At 47.3% G+C, this 17,523-nt stretch overlaps 1 protein-coding gene across 1 annotated transcript in view; it reads left to right on the forward strand.

Moving 5' to 3' along the window:
• Tmem273 (transmembrane protein 273) overlaps nucleotides 1-17,199 on the forward strand; it is a 31,898-nt gene extending 14,699 nt beyond the window's left edge. The window contains exons 2-5 of the mRNA XM_051202491.1: nucleotides 4,238-4,291; nucleotides 5,161-5,292; nucleotides 7,295-7,325; nucleotides 16,112-17,199. Coding sequence (XP_051058448.1) covers nucleotides 4,238-4,291; nucleotides 5,161-5,292; nucleotides 7,295-7,325; nucleotides 16,112-16,136 — 242 coding nt within the window. The 3' untranslated portion in view covers nucleotides 16,137-17,199. The remainder of the gene's footprint in view (nucleotides 1-4,237; nucleotides 4,292-5,160; nucleotides 5,293-7,294; nucleotides 7,326-16,111) is intronic.
• Nucleotides 17,200-17,523: the final 324 nt, after the last annotated feature.

Consider the following 17,523-nt stretch of genomic DNA (forward strand, 5'->3'; position numbering starts at 1 on the left):
GGAACAGTGCTGGGGTATGGTGTGTGTGTGTGTGTGTGTGTGTGTGTGTGTGTGTGTGTGTGTCTAGGCTCATGGGGCTAGTGGTCACAGGTGACCTTTGTCTTAGGGACAGCAGTACATCCACATCCAGCCTCTCTGGACCGCTTGAGGGTCTTTGAGCCTGTGTTCCAGTACTGTGTGCCCTGCCTCAGCATAGCAAGGACTCCTGCTAAGCAGAAGCTTCTGCTGACCTTGCTGAGGCTTCCTCCTGGGGTCTCACACATCCCAGTGCAGAGCAAGGCATCCTGCGTGGAGTACTCTGGCTATGCTGGAAGACAAGCCCTGCTAGGTCCATCCATCCTCCAGCTACTTTGCGGAACTGGGGGCTTGCTGAGGGTCTATAGCCCAAGAGGGACTCCCCCAGCTCGTGACCCTAGCAGGAGGCAGGTCACCTGGTGGATGGATCGTCACCCGGGGGCTCATTAGAGAGTTAGACCTCCCTGCGAGACAGTGAGAGCAAAGGAGTTAGGGCAGAGCGGAGCCGTTTTTTCTCCCTGAGGAGGGGAAAGGCTGCCGCCGAGTGGCCAGAGGGCTAGCTAGCAGGAATTACTGCTCCAGTGCACAGCTGGATCCACTAAGTTTGTTTCTTCACACTCATCCACTCAACAGTAATGCAGACCTAAGGGAGGAAGTCCCCCAAACTGGAAGCTCCAGAGACGGATGGAAAGCCTCAAAGCTTAGAGGGATCTGAGCACAGTAGACATAGGGCATTGTCTCAGGACCTGCAAAGGGCTGAGCTGACTAGAGGCATGGGTTCCCACCTTGGGACCCAGTAGAAGGACCTCAGTGTAAGGACAACGTGAATCTAGACAGTATCGCTGACTAGGATGGGAGCTGAGGAGAGCATAATCAGGCTGCTGTTGGGTGGGGATGCCGGGCCAGGGCTTGCAGCTCTGACACTGGGACTTGCCCTCCTTTCTTCGCTCTTCCCCAGTGGCCTGAGCCTCCTGGCACAGCCTCTGGGTCCTGTGGTTGTGTCTCTTGGCTCTGCATCTGGCTTTCTCATCTGTGTTTCTAATCTTTATTTCCTTGTCAGTTTCATCTGGGGCTGGTGTAAAGTGTGTATGGCAAATGCTGCCATACACATGGTCGCCAAGGGAAAGATCCAAAGAAGGGAACCTGGAAGTCCATGATTGGGCAGCAAAGGTAGGCTGACCCCTAGAGGCCGGACCTCCCTAGAGGATGCGATCCCTGGCTCCTGCCTTTTGTTCAGTACAGACAGAAAGAGGCCCCTCTGTCAGCAGATGGCATGATTCAGTGTGAGCACAGAGGCTCTGAGGCTACAGCTTCTGCCTGAAATCCTGCTCTCGTCCATAGTCCTTCAGTGCAGTTCTAGATCTTTCCCAAGTATATGAGTGGTTCAATCTAGCAGACTTAAGGCTTAATATGTGGAAATGTTAATGCAGTAGATCTTATTGGGGGCTTCATCCATTAGAGAAAATCAAGGTGTGTGTGTGTGTGTGTGTGTGTGTGTGTGTAAGATTGACTTCTGTATGAAAGAGACATCTGTGTCTCTCCAAAAGGAGCTATGGCTTCATTCACCCATCAAATGAGTGAGCTAAAACTTTAAAACTTGGGGCTAGGGAGATGCTCAGTGGACAAGATCACTCACTACTCTTCCAGAGGACCCAAGTTCAGTTCTCAGCACACAAGCCAGGCATTGCATAACTGCCTGTACCCCCAGCTCCAGGGAATCTGACACTGGACTCCTTAGCTGTGTGCACTTACACATGCATGCTCCCCCAAGACACATACCTATACACACAATTAAAATTGAAAATAAACCCTAGACTGTTATGATGCTCTCCTCCCCACTGAACAGAGAACACAGTTGTCCTTCATATAGTTCTGACTTAACACCCTGTGCTGAGTGTCACTGAGGGTGGTAGTGGTCATGGGTGAATGGAAAAGGTCTTTGCTGATTGGGCAAACAGTCTCCATCCCTTTCTCCCCCAGGAAGTTGGGGGCTCAGGAGGTAGCCTCCTGGGATCTCAGCTGGGAAGGGCCCAACCACTTATTCTCCCCCCTGGGAGACCCACTGAGGCACACGATCAAAGGCTGAGGCCCATTGACCTGATCGGTATGGAATTATGTCCCCACTCTTGTTAGTTTTATTCTCTGGAGTTTCAGGCATCTGCAGTCTGTCATTATCTCAAAAGCTTAATAGGAAAATTCCTGAAAGACACACTTCTAAATAACATTCTAAAGAAACATCATCATAATCATGCTATTTTACTCTTGGCTATTGTAAATATTTTTGTCTAGGTATATATGCAGGAGGGAAGGTGTGTGTAGGGTTTGTGATTCCGTGGTTTTAGGTGTCCATTGGGGATTCTTGAACTGTATTTCTCACAGATATGGTACACAGCTTCTGGGCTTGGTCTTTGGGCACATTTTTTAAGCCCTTGGTGTCTCTGGTCCTTCATTCAGCAAATGGTGACGATCACAGGACCTATGCAGAGTGATTGTGATATTTGTATTAAATGCATGACCGACTGGACTGCATACAACGTCTGTCTCAGAATAAGTGACTGGGTATTGACCATTTTCTCCAAGGCCCACAGTATTATGCAACCTGTCTGTGGGACCACCAGGTTACTAGTGAATGGGGTCTCCAAATCCTGGCCAGAATTGCCAGAATAACAAGGCATCCCTGCATGATGGCCTTGCTCTACCACCTTTATCATTAATTCAGTCATTCATCAGATATTTGTTGATACTTCCTATATATTCCTATAAGTCAGATGCTGTGTCAAATACTGGACACTCTGGTGAAGACAGTGGGAGATCTCCAAGACACATTCTGTGGGCTGATAACTAGTTTGAGATGCTGCTAGCATGGTACCCAAAGCACAGCAGCAAGCTAGCATGGTACCCAAAGCACAGCAGCAATATGTGAATGTTGAGTTTATATTGACTTGGTCAGTTAGATTGAGGAAGCACAGGGCAGTTGAGGTTCCGGAAGAGACGGCTTACCTAGGTGTGGGGATGTAGGGAAGAAATAACATAAAGCCAACACCAGATAGGAGCAGAGAAAGGAGGAGGAGGGACCAGACAGAGGGAGAGGCCCGATGACAGAAGATGCCTGGGTAGACTACAAGGCATGGTGAGAGTGACCAAGATGTAGGCTGGGATCGGCACAGAGATGTTAGAAAATGCTCAGGAACAGTGTGATAGTGTGCTGAGCCCAATGGACCTTGTTCCTCATTTGGGTGTTGGGGGAAGCTTGAGTACCCCAGCAAGGCCCTGAGACTCTGTGGTAGTCAGAACCCCACTGAGTCCTTGAGGGTGGTAGTCAAGGGGAAGCAGGTGAAGGGGAGTCAAGTTTGGCTAACAACCTCCCAGCTGGAGCTCTGATCTCTGTCCTCGCCAGTGTTGGGGCTTCTTTTTGTTATTTTTAGTGGTGTGTGTGTGTGTGTGTGTGTGTGTGTGTGTGTGTGTGTGTGTGAGAGAGAGAGAGAGAGAGAGAGAGAGAGAGAGAGAGAGAGAGAATGCTGGGGATGTGCACACATGCATCTGTGCATATTTATGTGAAGGCCACAGAAGGACACCGGATGCACTGCTCTATCACTCTTGGCCTTTTCCTTGAGACAGAGTGTCTTAGCTAGGGTTTCTATTGCTTTGAAGAGATACCACGACCACGGAAACTCTTATAGGAAAACATTTAATTGGGGCTGGCTTATGGTTTCAGAGGTTCAGTCCATTATCATCATGGTGGGAGCACAGTAGCACGCACTCAGACATGGCGCTGAAGAAGGAGCTACAAGTTCTACATCTTGATCCTGAGGCAACAGGAAGTGAACTGTGACACTGGGCATAGCTTGAGCATAGGAGACCTCAAAGTCCACCCCCACAGTGATACAATTCCTCCAACAAGGCTACACCTACTCCAACAAGGCCACACCTAGTAGTACCACTCCTTTTGGGGACCATTTTCTTTCAAACAACCACATAGGGCTTCTTACTAAACCTAGAGCCATGCTGGTAGCCAGTAAGCCCCATAGCCATCCTGTCTCTGTCCCACTACAAAACTGTGGTTACAGGCACATGTGTGACCATGCCTCACCTCTCTTTTAAAATATAGGTGCTGGGGATTGAACTTGTGTTCTCATGCTTGCGTAGCAATTTCTCTTACACTAAATAATCCCTCAGGCCTGACTGTGAGTTTCTAAAGAGGCTTGGATTTCTTTCTTCACAGGTGTTGGAGGAGCTCAAGTGCTGGCAACGGACAAGTCTGCTGGGACAGAGGTTGGTAGGTGGCCTTTCCCTGCCTGGTCTATACACAGAGTCAGGGTGAGACTCTACAAAGAATGCAGGTAGATGCTAGGGTTCATTCTTGCTAACTAGCACACATCTTGCCCACAGGTCCACTTAGTGGCCAAAATAGCATTGTCCTGGGGACACAAGCCATCAGGCCACCTCTGTGTACTGTTTGTCTCTGATCAGCAGCCCTAGCTCCCCCAGTGCCTTATCCTGTATTTATGAACCCTCAACAGCAGACTCTGCCATTCTCCCTGGTCCCCACCCATTCATCAGGCCTCTTCTCACAGTTCCTGCCGCTCCCCACATTGAGGCTTGCCTTTCCTAGCAAGGAGCATTCCACACCCCACCTCCTTTAAGAAGGCCCTCAGCCCCAGGGCTCCTACACCAGTCCAGACCACCTGTCCTGTGATCTTAACTGTGAGCCCTTTGCCTGACTTTCTCAGCAGACTCAAGGCTCTGCCATGACAGTGCAGGTCCTTCCCATTAGCTTTCAAGTTCACCACATAGCAACAATGTTCATATTCTTGATAGGCGAGTCAATGAATGAATAAGGGATAAGTGAAGTAGGGTGGCAGGCAGCCAGAGTAGTCAGCTGCCTACCACCAGAGCTCAGGTGGCCAGGTTCTGCTGCACTTGAATGACCCTTGAAGATGGGAACATCTTTGAGAACTTGAGGCCAGGGATGAAGCTTTGGGGATAGAGGAGGGATTGTGAATGGAGTGTGGCAAACAAGGCTAGCATGGTAGGTTGACAGTGGGTAAAGGTCCAGAGACATGAGCCTGGACTTCGTGTAGAGCCATGGAAGGCCCCTGGAGACTGGCAGCTGAATCTTGAGTTCAATTCTTCCCTGTGTTTCAGATATCAAGTACGCCGTCATTGGCATGGCCTTGGGAGTAGCCATATCTGCAGGTTTCCTTGCCCTGAAGATCTGCATAATCCGGAGACATTTGTCTGATAATGACTCTGCAGACCTGAAGAACACGCCGCAGGGTAAGGGACCCGTGACAAACAGACCCTTCCCTGCTCTGCAGAAGAAGGGACTATCTGTTGGTCCTTGGTGCTACTGTGACAAAATACCTGAGACAATCAACTTCAAGAGAGGAAAGGGTTTGGGACTTATAGTTTGGGGATTTTGGTTCATGCTCTATTGGTCTTCTTGGTTTGGGGCTTGTGGTGAGTGTGCAGAAAAGGAAGCTGGTTCCTCTCAGAGAGAAGAAACTGGGACTGTGCAATTCCTCTCAAGGACATGCCCCCAAGGTCCAAGATCTTCCAGTAGGTCCCACCTTTTAAAGGTTGTCCCACTTCCCAATAGCATCACGGGCTGGAGACTAAGCCTTGGAGAACATTCTAGACCCGAGCTATTGCAAATGGTGTCCTATGAAGCCACCTAATGTGAAGCACTGGCGGTGGTAAGGGTGGGAGACTGTGCAAAAGAGAGAAAAAGCACAAGCCCACAGCCCAGGAGCTCCCCCAGAGAACAAATGGGCGTCTCTGCATCTATCTTCCTGCTGTATGTCCCTGCCTAGCTCTCCATCACTGTGAACTTCCGTATTCAGTCGCTTTCAGTAGTCTGAGAATTAAGCTTTCTGGAGGAAGGTGGAAAGATGTTTTTGGTTGCATTTATTTTTTTAATTCCTTGCACTTTGGGGGGGGGCATCACCCAGCTTCCAAATAAATACGCACAGAGACTTATTATTACTTATAAATGCCTGGCCTTAGCCTGGCTTGTTTCTTGCCAGTTTTTCTTAAATTATCCCGACTACCTTTTGCCTCTGGGCTTTTTATCTTACTCTTTTCTATATACTTTGCTTTACTTCCTACTCCATGGCTTGTTGTATAGCTGGGTGTCTAGACCCTAATGTCCTCCTCCTTCTCTTGCTCCTTCTCTCTTTTGATCTCACCTCCCAGATTTCTCCCCCTACTTTTTCTCTCTGCCTGCCAGCCCTGCCTGTCCTTTCTCCTGCCTCGCTATTGACCGTTCAGCTCTTCATTAGACCAGCCAAGTGTTTTAGACCTGCAAAGTGGTACAGCTTCACGGAGTTAAACACATGCAATGCATTTTTTCATTATTAAACAAATGTTCCAGAGCATAAACAAATGTAACACATCTTAAAATAATATTCCACAACAGAAGGGACTGAAGTTAGTTTCAAAATGGTACTTCTGTCTTCTTATCCCATGCGTATGATCAGATAAAACTGATCCCAGGAGGCCCTGAGGTGGTTCTGAGCTCAGCTTGTTGATGGGCAGGTCAAACCCAGAGCAGGGCTGAGTGGCTGCTGGCGATCCAGATGTGTCTGGGCTCATGTGAGTCTGTGAACAGCAGCGTGTCACATCCCATGCTGTTTGGGGAAGGGGGCAGGACTTCACTGCAGGATCTGAGCAGTGTCTTTGTGAGTTATATAGCAAATGCAATGCTGATTTCCAGCCCTCTCTCTGTAAGATGCCTAGAAAGTACTGAGACAGCGAAGGTGGTAATAATGTAGTTTTCTGTGGGGTGGATCTGAGGACAAAGAGGAAGGATGCTCTCTTCTCTTTGAAAATATAACATGACCTGTAGAGATACATGAGAAGGGTCATGTGGGTGGAAATGGACATCACTGGTCATAAGCACTGGCTTGGCTTTGATTTTTGTTTCCCTACCAGTAAGAGTGGAGGAAGCTGTCCCTTTATTCCATAGTCCCTGGCCTCTTACTCTCCTGAGAACTTCAGCCCCTTGCAGAGACTCAGGCTGCAACCAGTGGGGATGTGGGATGTGGGCCCTGGGCAGTATGGGGAACAATCAGTCACACCTGTGTTCTAGCCAAAGGGCTCAAGGACTGGTATGGACAGAGAGGTTCCAACAGCACTAAGATGAGCCCTGAACCAGGTCCCAGTGAGTGGCCCACCCTAGGGCTCCTTCACTGGGCTGGCTTTGACCCCCCCCCCCACCTACCAGCTAGGCAGAGGAGTAACAGGCCATCCTTGCTAATGCTCTATTTTCTCTCTTTAGACACCATCTTGCAGAAGAAGAGAAGCCCCAGGTAAGGTTGATGCAGACTACTCAGTGTGTACCAACCCTCACCCCCAGCCTCTGGCTCCACCTCACCATAGAGGACTGAAATGCACCCTAGGGGTCCTGCCTGCTACTCTTCCTTTCTTGGACCAGTTGGGAATCATGAGGGTACCGTAGGGGCCAAAACTTTGCACAGCTTGGGTTAGATTCCTCCTCAACACCCTGCCCAGAACCATCCATGTGTGGTACTCAGAATAAAGCCATGACAGGTCCTCCATGACCAGAGTCTGTCCTGGGTTAAATTTAGCTGCTGACATCCAGCAGCTTTGCTTTCCTTCACAGAGTCCTTGTCTTCTTGGGTCAGCCCGCCCCAGGGCCTTCATACGCACTATTTTATAATAGAGATGCTCTTTGCTCAGATAACTGCAAGCCTCACACTTCATTTCCTTTACTATCTCTGTATCAGAGCTGTCATTTGATTTGAGATAGCTGGCTTTAGATGGGAGCACCCACTCTGGCCATCTCTTTCTTTTCCATGTGTGCATGTGAATGTGTTTGTGAGTGCCAGGCTTGCATACGTGCATGGGCACACCTGAAGTGTGTCTTCCTCATTTTCCGGCTTATTCTTTGAGACAAAGTCTCTTGCTGAGCCCAGAGCTTGCTGATTTTGTTAGGCTGGCTGGAAGCAAGGTGCAGGGAATCCCCCATGGCTCCCTCCACAGTGCTGGGTTATAAGCCTGTGCCCGGATTTTGCACGGGTGCTGGGGATTAAACTCAGCGTTTCATACTTGCTCCCAAGAATTTACTGACTGGGCCATCTCCCCAGCCCTGGCTTTATTTTTCTCTAGACCTCAATTCCACAGATGCATGACAAATCACATGTCATTAAATTCTGTGGCTTTTTTTGTTTGTTTGTTTGTTTGTTTCCCTTCCTAAGATGTAACCTCCTTGAGAGCGGGTCTTTCTTTTCATCTCTGCAGCCCCAGCAGGGTAGCCCAGTGCCAAGAAGGGAGTGTGAGCCTGTGTCTGTGATGAATGAATGAATGAATGAATGAATGAATGAATGGTCATGCAGCCATGAGACAAGTCAAGAACTGGTTGGCAAGATAGGGAAGACAAATTCCCTCTGACTAGGGGGATCGCAGGTGACAGCCATCTGGGAGCCGGTCTGGCCCTGTTTGGCAGTGTGGAGGGCTGCACACCCAGTGGGAAGTAGGTGGTGTCAGGGTATGGGTAGAAAACAAGCACAGGGGCCCTGGGAAAGGACACCAGTGCTCCATTGACCAGTGAGGGAGCCCTATGGTGAGAGCAGATGCTTTAGTCTTTTGTGTGGGTTGGGAAGACATTGAAGGGAGAAGAGTTTCAGCTCCCTGGGGCGTGAGTGACTCTGACCCCTGCCCTGGGACTTCCTGTCCAGCCCTGAGGACTGGGGCAGGGAGAAGGGAGGAGCTGGGATGGTCACCGGCATCCTCTTTGGGCTAGGAGGAGGGCCTGTGCAGATGGGAGCCCCTCTGGAAGTCCCCTCAGAGCTCCTGGGACATCTGCTGAACCACAGCCAAGAGGCTGCAGAAAGAAGACAAAAGTGGGAAAGTTCTGGATTCTTTGAGGTGTGGGAGCTATGTGAACTGCAATAGCTGTTCAGAAATGAACCTTCAAAAGCAGCAACCAAGGGCAGTGAGGGAAAGGGGAGGGGGAGGAGTGACCGCAGCACAGGGATGTGTCCAAGTTTTCCAAGTTATCACAAGATGAAGTCTGGGGATCCCAGGCAACTTGAGATCCCAGCAACTGAGCACAAGGAGCCAGGGCTCCCACACAGCCTGGCCTCACTGTCCGCTTTGCACCAGGCTTAGTTCTGAGGCCTCCTGTTCTGAGGCTGGTCCTCAGTGTCTTCCCTAACAGGGAGGATGGCTGGCATTGCCCTGGTGGCAGCCTCCCTCCTCTGCTTGCCATGGTGGGAGTGCAGGCACCATGTAGAGACCTTGTGCTCTGACAGCATTCCTTTAGGACTGTGGGAAGTTCTCGGGGATAATCCATTGACCAGAATAAAAGCAAAGCTGTGGTCATTTGCTCCATTAGTGTTGAGAGAACCGAGCTTTAACTGAAGGAGAGTCTGGTTTTTCCACAATCTTCGTTTTGACAGTGGCCAATCTGTTAGCCAATCCAGTTCATTTAACAAAAACAAAATCTAAAACACCACTCTGTGTTAGCAGACTTCCGTGTGCTTGACCATTTGTTTCTCATGCTGCTTTGTGGGGCTCTGGGAGTGGGAAAGGCTGCATATTGGGAGCGGTTGCTGAGAGGCAGGATCTTTAGGGTCTGGGTTTAGCCTGTACTTCTCAGTTTTAACTACACACTACAGCAGGATTCCCTAACTCACATCCCCTGGTCACCTGCATAGCTGATGGGCTGTACCTAGAATGGTAACTCAACATCTGCCTGGGATGGCCACTCTAGGTTTGAAATCATCTCCTGTCTTCTTTCTGGTGGAAAAAAAGAACTTGAAACCCACAGAAAAGGTGAAAACTTGCAAACAAAATATGTATGTTCTCTGCGCCCTTTTTTTTTTTTTTTTTTTCCTTTCTCAACACTGTTGTTCATTTTGAACTGCCTAAGGTAAAAATTGTGTAATGTCCTATTTTCTTTACTTTTGGGGTGGGGGTCAAGAATACCGGGGCAGGGGTGGCATTGTCTACCTTGCCCTGTCCAGCGCCAGGAGGTACATACCTAACCCTAGCCAGGCTCCCTGTTGGTTTTGCTTCTTTTGGTAGCTTGGCTAGGGAAGCTATTACTTGCTCGCAGCAATGTAGAGATTACACTGTTCTTTGTCAATAGCAAATACACTAATATGGGTATCTTAATCCTCACCCATTGATTTCACCTGAATTCATACGCCAGGTCTGAGTCAGCTGTGGCAATAGTTGCTTATAAAAATATTGAGTGTCCAATCCTGGTACATCTTCTGCATTTAACACCCGTTATTCTTTTGGTGTGGGGTGATTGGGATGAACTTTTTATAGTTCTCTCTTTCTTTCACTTTTTTATTTTTACTGATTATTGATATGCTAGACTTCAATGCTTTTTAATCTATCACTGTCATAATTCTTTGTTGCTCAAAGTACTCCAAGTTGAGTAAATGCAAGGCATTCCTTTTTAAACACCTTTTTATTTATTCCTCTTGTCTTTCATATCGTGCATCTCGATTCCATTTACCTCCCTGTCCCTTCTTACCCACCCTCTGCCTTTGCAACCTCCCCTCCCATAAAACAACACAAAATTTGAGAGAAAAGAAAAAAGAAGAAAAATTTCATTGTACATCCTTTAGTCCTTATTATATCTTTACTTGCAAGTGTTCCATGCAAAGAGTCATTGAGCTGGTTCAAGGCTACACTATTGATATTGGGCTCTCTCTCACTGGTTCTCATCTTGGATATCTTGTTTTTGTTGTGAAAATCCTGCAGCTTTGAATCTGTAGGCCTGACCCCTTCACTTGCTCCAGTAGATCATAGATAGGGTGGATGCTGGGGTGTGCCAACTCATAGCCCTGGTTCTGGAGCTGGGGGGTTGCAAGGGTTGGTCACCCTGCCAGCTAACCTGCAGGAGCGCTCTCACCAGAGCGAGCATCTCCAGTGTTGCCTCTGTACCCTGTGTAGCAAGGCAAGTTCTCCTGCTTTCAGGCCCTGGGGTCAGCTTATGCATACCTACAGCCCCAGGGCCAGTTCTACTGTGTTCCCCAGGAGAGGAACAGGGGCTACTCTTCTGAGTGCTGCAGCTGGTGAGGGACAGGGACAGATTTCTTGCTCTTATGACCTCGGGGACAGCTCCCCCAACTAACTGCCAAAGGCCAGGAAGGGCAGGAGAAAGGGGAAGTAAAAGTCGTTTCTTGATGACAAGTGGACCCCTGTGACAACATCCTGGCTGTTCTGGAGTACCTTCCAAATTAAACACACACAGATGTACACAAACAAACATATATACACATATACATAGCCACACACACACACACACACACACACACACACACACACACGTATATACACATGTAGACATACACAGACAAATAGCCACATACACACATGCATACACAGATACATGTATGTACACACACAAACACACAAACACACACACACACACACACACACACAATATCTCAGGTTCCCTTTCTTTGGGGTTCCTTCTGGTTTTGTGGGGGTTGATTTTTATAAATTAGATTTGGACAGACTGTCACACTCATGGCCACCAGCCAGGTCATTTTTCAGTGCATATATGTACAGTGTATATATGTAGAAGGCTAAGCCAGTCCTCTGAGGTCCTCCTAAGCTTCCCCATCTGCTTTTCCGCCTTGCTTCTCCTGACATGGAGACCCTGTTTGTCTAACATAGCAGGATTTTCACCCTTTTGCTCAAGTTCACTCACCACACACGATGCTTCCTGAATCACAGCAGTGTCCTGACCCAGCCTGCCCAGCAAGCGTGAAGACGTGTTTGCAGCACTTTATGTCTGTAGAGTTTTGCTTTTTATGTGTATATAGCTAATTTTCTCTGTGTGGTTAGTGCTACCAAGTTGATACAGAATTCGAGATACTGGTCTCAGGGCCTAGGGTAGTTTAGTGTTTTTTAAAACCCTTAATATTATTTTTGAACGTGTAAGACCGGAACAAAAGCCAAAGATGAGACTGTTCAAACACAGAGAGAATTGTTTCCCTCCAAACTATTAACTTATCTCTGCTTTGAGGTCAGCATTTCAGTGGCTCCTGGCTGACTAAAGCCCCGCCCTGGACCCTTTCACAAGAATGTGTTGAATTTTCAACATTTACACATAATCAGTTTTAATTTTATATCTATCCATGACACTTTAATGATATTTACATATAATGATAAGTTTTTATGTCTACTCAGATATATTTGGGCTATTTTAAGAGTATTTTTATTTGGAATTGTAGGCATTCATTCAGGTGTGTGAGGTGAGCTGTTGATACATTTGGTCTTTTACACATTGGTGGGTGTATATAGTGGTGTGTAGTGGTGCATGCTGGCAGGATTGCCAGGTCAGCCTGAACTAGATAGTGAGTCCCTGTCTCAGAACAAACACATGGAGCTGCAGAGATGGTGCAGCAGAGACGGTGCAGCAGTTAGGTGCTTGCTGCCCTTCCAGAGGACCCGGGTCCAGTTGCCAGCACCCATGTCCTGTGGGCCACAGCTGCCAGGGACTTTGAGCTCCAAGGTGACTGATGTACTTTTCTGACCTTCAAAGGCACACAGGTATACACACTCTATACACGCCCACTTACAAAATAAATAAATCTTAAAAGCAAACCCGAGCTGGGTGGTGGCCGTGCACGCCTTTATTCCCAGCACTCGGGAGGCAGAGGCAGGTGGATCTCTGTGAGTTCCAAGCCAGCTTGGTCTATAAGAGCTCCAGGACAGCTTCCAAAGCCACAGAGAGACCCTGTCTAGAAAGGACCAGGAAAAAAAAAAAAAAAAAAAAAAAAAAAAAAAGAAGGAAGGAAGGAGGAAGGAGGAAGGAAGGTAGGAAGTAGGAAGGAAGAAAGAAAACCAGAAGACAAACAGTGCCCTCTGATTTTCCATTCTCTGATTTGCTCTCGGTTCCCACGAATGTGGGGGTGTTTCTGGACTTGGCCACCTGTGGTCAGTAGTGGGCAGGTACCCACTGTGACTGGTAGGGATTCCTGGTGTGCTTTGCCATCTGATAGGCTGGCTCCTCCCACCCCCAGCAAACTCACACTGCTCTTGTTCCTCAGGGAAATGTTTGCTAATTTAGTTCTGGTAGCTTTAAGTACGACTTTCCAGTCAACTTCAGAACTTTGCTATAAAAACAAATGTTTTGGTATTTCATTGGGGACATATTATTTTTACATATTAGGTTGGAGCCGATTAATTTCATTGTGACATTAACCAATCCATGGGAAAATCTATTTTATTTTTGATTAGCAAATGTGTTAATCACACATAATAGTGGGGTTTAGTATGTTGTCTCAATACATGCATCCAGCATTTAAATCCAGCCTCTCTTTATCCGGACTTCTAGTGCTCAGTAGTCTATGTTCAGGTTAACTTTTTCTTAACATCCACCTGGGATAGCTTTCTGTGTCTAGCCCACTTCACTTAATACATTGTCCTCTAGCTCTATCAATTTCTACACACCACAAACTCTTTGTTCTTTATGGCTGTATTCTGTGTGAATATATATACCATAGTTTTGTTAGAAAGACACTTAACATGCCTGTTCTCATGTGTTTCAGTGAAAGCTCTTGGGTTTTATTCTTACCTTTCATGTAAATTTAACCCTTAGTATTGTGAATATCTTGTGTGTTTATGGCCTTTCCCCTTACTTCTCTGGCCTGGCCAATGAGTATATTGTACTGGATGCCCTCGTGGATACTTGTGTCATTTGGCTTTTCCCCCCTTTGGTTCCTTTCAGTTTTCATGGCACCCCGCACATCTGCCCAAACGCATCCCTTCTTTCCAAGTTCTTATGACTTAATTGTTCTCTTCTCCAATACAGCTTAAATTGCCACTGTTATGTGATATGAGACACAGAATACCACATGCCTTGTGCCTGATCTTTGTGGGAAACCCACTCAGCATCCACTGACCAGTGGGCTGTCAGGGAAGTACTTTACCCATGGCATTTCATAGGCTACCTCCTCATCAGTCAGGCATTTCTGACAAAACCCAAGACCCATGCCTATTTTCAAAACTCAATAATAAATGCTCCCTGGCTCACCAGACACAGAAACACATACTGATTTTATTATCTATTTGGTTTTCCTTTTCTTATTGACCTGCACACGATTTTTTGGAGAACATGGTAAAATATTTTAGCTTAACAGTCACTCTAATTGTATTGTGTCCAAAATGTTTTGTTTTTCATGCCTTCTCTTCATGCTAGACTTCATGGGAAGTCTAATTCCAATACTCAACCAACCAGCTTATGTTGTCCCCTCCTCTGCCTAGCTTGCCTTTTAGTGCAGGTTGTTTGTGTCTGGCTGCCAGGAGGAGGCTGTGACACCCATACATTCATAGAGTCATGACTCCTATGAGAGAATGACTTGGTTCAGGAGCTAATTCCCTAGCTCGGGGCTGCCATGACAAGGAAGCTGTTCTCCTTGTCTGCGTGGGTCATCAGTATCTTAAGCACTCATGATGAGTAGGCCCAGACACTTAACATCCTCTCCTCAACTCTGAATGGGATTTTTAACTTGGGCTGATTAAAATAAACAGAAATCTGCTCAGCCTCTGCCTATCTCAACCAGCCCTCACAAACTCCATGTTCTTTTTTACTATTATCCTTTTTGGGGAGACACACTAGTATTTGACAGCACTGGGTGCCTTCTCTTAGATTTCTTTCTTTAATTGTCTTCTCTTTTTTCATCAGATCTTTTTCTTTAAATGTTTTTATTAACATATATTAATTTAACAAAGTAATGGGTTTCTTCCTGACATTTCCAGGAATGTACATAGGGTACCTTGGTCAGACACACCCCTGCCCTAGATTATTTTCTATCACTGTGGATAAGATCACAACTAAAGGCAGCATGGGATGGAAAGGGTTCATTTCATCTTACAGCTTGTAGTGCATCACAGAGGGATGTTGGGGTAGGAGCTGGGGCAGGAGCCTGGAGGCAAGACCTGAATCAGAAGACTGGCTTGCTCTCCAGGTTCATCCCACAACCAGTTGCAGAGGGATGGAACTTCCCACATCGAGAAAATGCCCCGCAGACTCGCCTACAGGATGGAGGTATTTTCTCATCTGAGGCTCCATCTTCCCAGATGACCCTTGTTTCTGTCAGGTTGACAAGAAACTAAGTGGTGCACCCCCATTACTCTGTTGTCTGTCACCATGCCATCCTAGCTTGCTCATCGTCGTTGTTGGTTCACCTGCCAGTAAACTCCATCAGCCTGAGCCTCATGTGTGTCCTTAGCCCTCAGACTCAGGCTAGGCGAAGATGGGCTGTCTCTTATGGTGGTTGACTTGACTTGCCCCCCCCCCCCGCATGCTCCATTCTGCTGTCTTCCTGCCATGGCTCCTCCTATGCCTATGCTGAGATGTCAGACACCAAGAGATTGGTGCTGATCAGGCCCAGTGGATAGCATTTCCAATTAGGGAACAGTAAGTAAAGCATGAATGTGGCATTCTGTTGTCACTATAGGTGATTCTTATGAGAGACTATGGTGTCGGTGTGAATTCCATCTCCTTCATGGAGATGTTGGCAACCTCCATGAAGATGTCCTATAGGCCAGAGCTGTGTATCCCAACCTCCAGCTCTAGGTGTTTGTACCAGAGCCTGGTTTGGTGAGTTCATCTTTTCTGCTGTTTTCCTCTTTTGAAAAAAAGTTCATGGACAGTGCCTTCTCTCCTGTCTCAGTTGGCACAGAAGCTAACAACTTATCATTCAGAGCTGAGAGCATCACCTTTCATTGCATTTCCATAGACTTCTCTACCTTGTTCCTCTTAGCCTCAGCCCAGATCTGAACATGTTTTTCACACAGGGACAGTGACACTTCCCTAAATAGTCTGATTAACCCTGAGGAATGAGTCCCGGACACTACTGTATTGATGTGGGTGAAATTTTGTGGCCTTGGGTTCGGCAGGCAGAAACAACCTCATGGCTGATATCCGGCTTCAGTACTGCCTGCAGGCATCTTTCTGTGTCATTTGAAGAGAGCCTGCTTGGTACTGACATCTGCTGGTGAGCTCCTCGCACATACTCACTGTGCTGCCAACACACAAAGCCAACCATAAGGACACAATCACTCTAAAAGTGAAGCCTCTAATGTTTCTTTTCCTTTCTAGAGATGCCCAGGCGATTGAGCTGTGAGCGGCCAGCTACACTGGCAGAGGCTTTAAGTGTTTTGGGTTTGAACACCCAAGGCTGATGATGATGGATCGTTACATCGCCTTAGCACAGCAGCAGGTACTAAAAGGACTACAATTAGCAGCACCTCAGTCCTGAGGGAAGATGCCACGTCTGTTCTGTAAGAGTATCTGCACAGGGGAAGTCCATGACTCAGCAGCAGGGAAAGAAGAAACCCCAAAGCCATATTTCCCAGCCTACATGCCCATGTAAGAGCTGTGCAAGCTTCTACAATAGCATTGTGTCCCTATCAGTGGAACCCCAACATAGCTCATGAAAACAGGAACAAAGGCAAGACAGCTTCCTCAGCACCGCAGGCTTTAACCACCTAGACTCAGGCAGTCTTAGCTGCCAGGAAATTCACATTTTAAAAATGAACCATGCAAGCATCCAGGGGATTGTGGAGCTGATGAGCCAATGGAAGACAGACATGGTAAGGGAGGAGAGGACAGTCCAGGCCAGGGTGAGAGGAAGGGCATCGACAGCCAGGCCTGGGAAGGGCCTTGGAGCTGCAGCTCTTCACACGAAGGGGGCGGGAGTCAAGAGCAAGCTGGAACGGTGCCCCACAGAAAGCTACAAGAATGCAGGCTGGCATTGTTACCCTCATATAATGGTTTTGTGGTGACTGTTGCAGTATACACAGTGCTTGCATGAAAGGCCTTGGGAAACCCATCCATGTCTTGCTACTCTTGTCATAAATACAAGATTCGGGACATAGGCTCTGTCAACATTTCTGTCTTGGAAGACCTTGCCTTTCCATTCTTCCAGAAGACAGGTGGCGGTGTGGGCTGGGTCTGCTCAGACGTGGTTATCTTCAGCACATTCTGATGAAAGAGCAGCTTTTTTTTTTTTTTTCAAAACAAAGTGCTGCATTATAATAACGTCTGGAATCCCAGGGTGTCTTTTGTCTGACTTGATAATAGTGCTACTCATTAGCAGCTTTTGCTAACTGATCACCTAAAGCAGTTACATGATACTCATAAGCAATCTTCTGTGTGTGAGATAGAATAAATCATCGTGTACTGGAGCTGGTAATTGATTTGTTTCTTTTAGCAGCATTTTAATTAAAACATCTGGTTTGTGAACGGCAGAATCACTGGTGAGCGAAGGTGAACGGCTTTGGATTCTCAGTCCTTGTCTTATGTCCTCTCCACCACTGCACCTCGTGACGTAGTTTCCAGACACGAGTTTGGTTTTTCTCCTTGCCCTGAACAAAGTTTAACAAAGGGCAGCACAGTCATGTGACACTTGCTGGTGGGAAAACTCCGAGGAAGGCATCACTCCATGCTTCCAACCTTGGATAGGGACCAAACAGCATGCTTTACGTACGGCAAATCAAGATGGCTGTAAG

Source organism: Phodopus roborovskii, unplaced genomic scaffold (genome assembly GCF_943737965.1).
Source record: "Phodopus roborovskii unplaced genomic scaffold, PHOROB, whole genome shotgun sequence".
Classification (NCBI taxonomy): domain Eukaryota; kingdom Metazoa; phylum Chordata; class Mammalia; order Rodentia; family Cricetidae; genus Phodopus; species Phodopus roborovskii.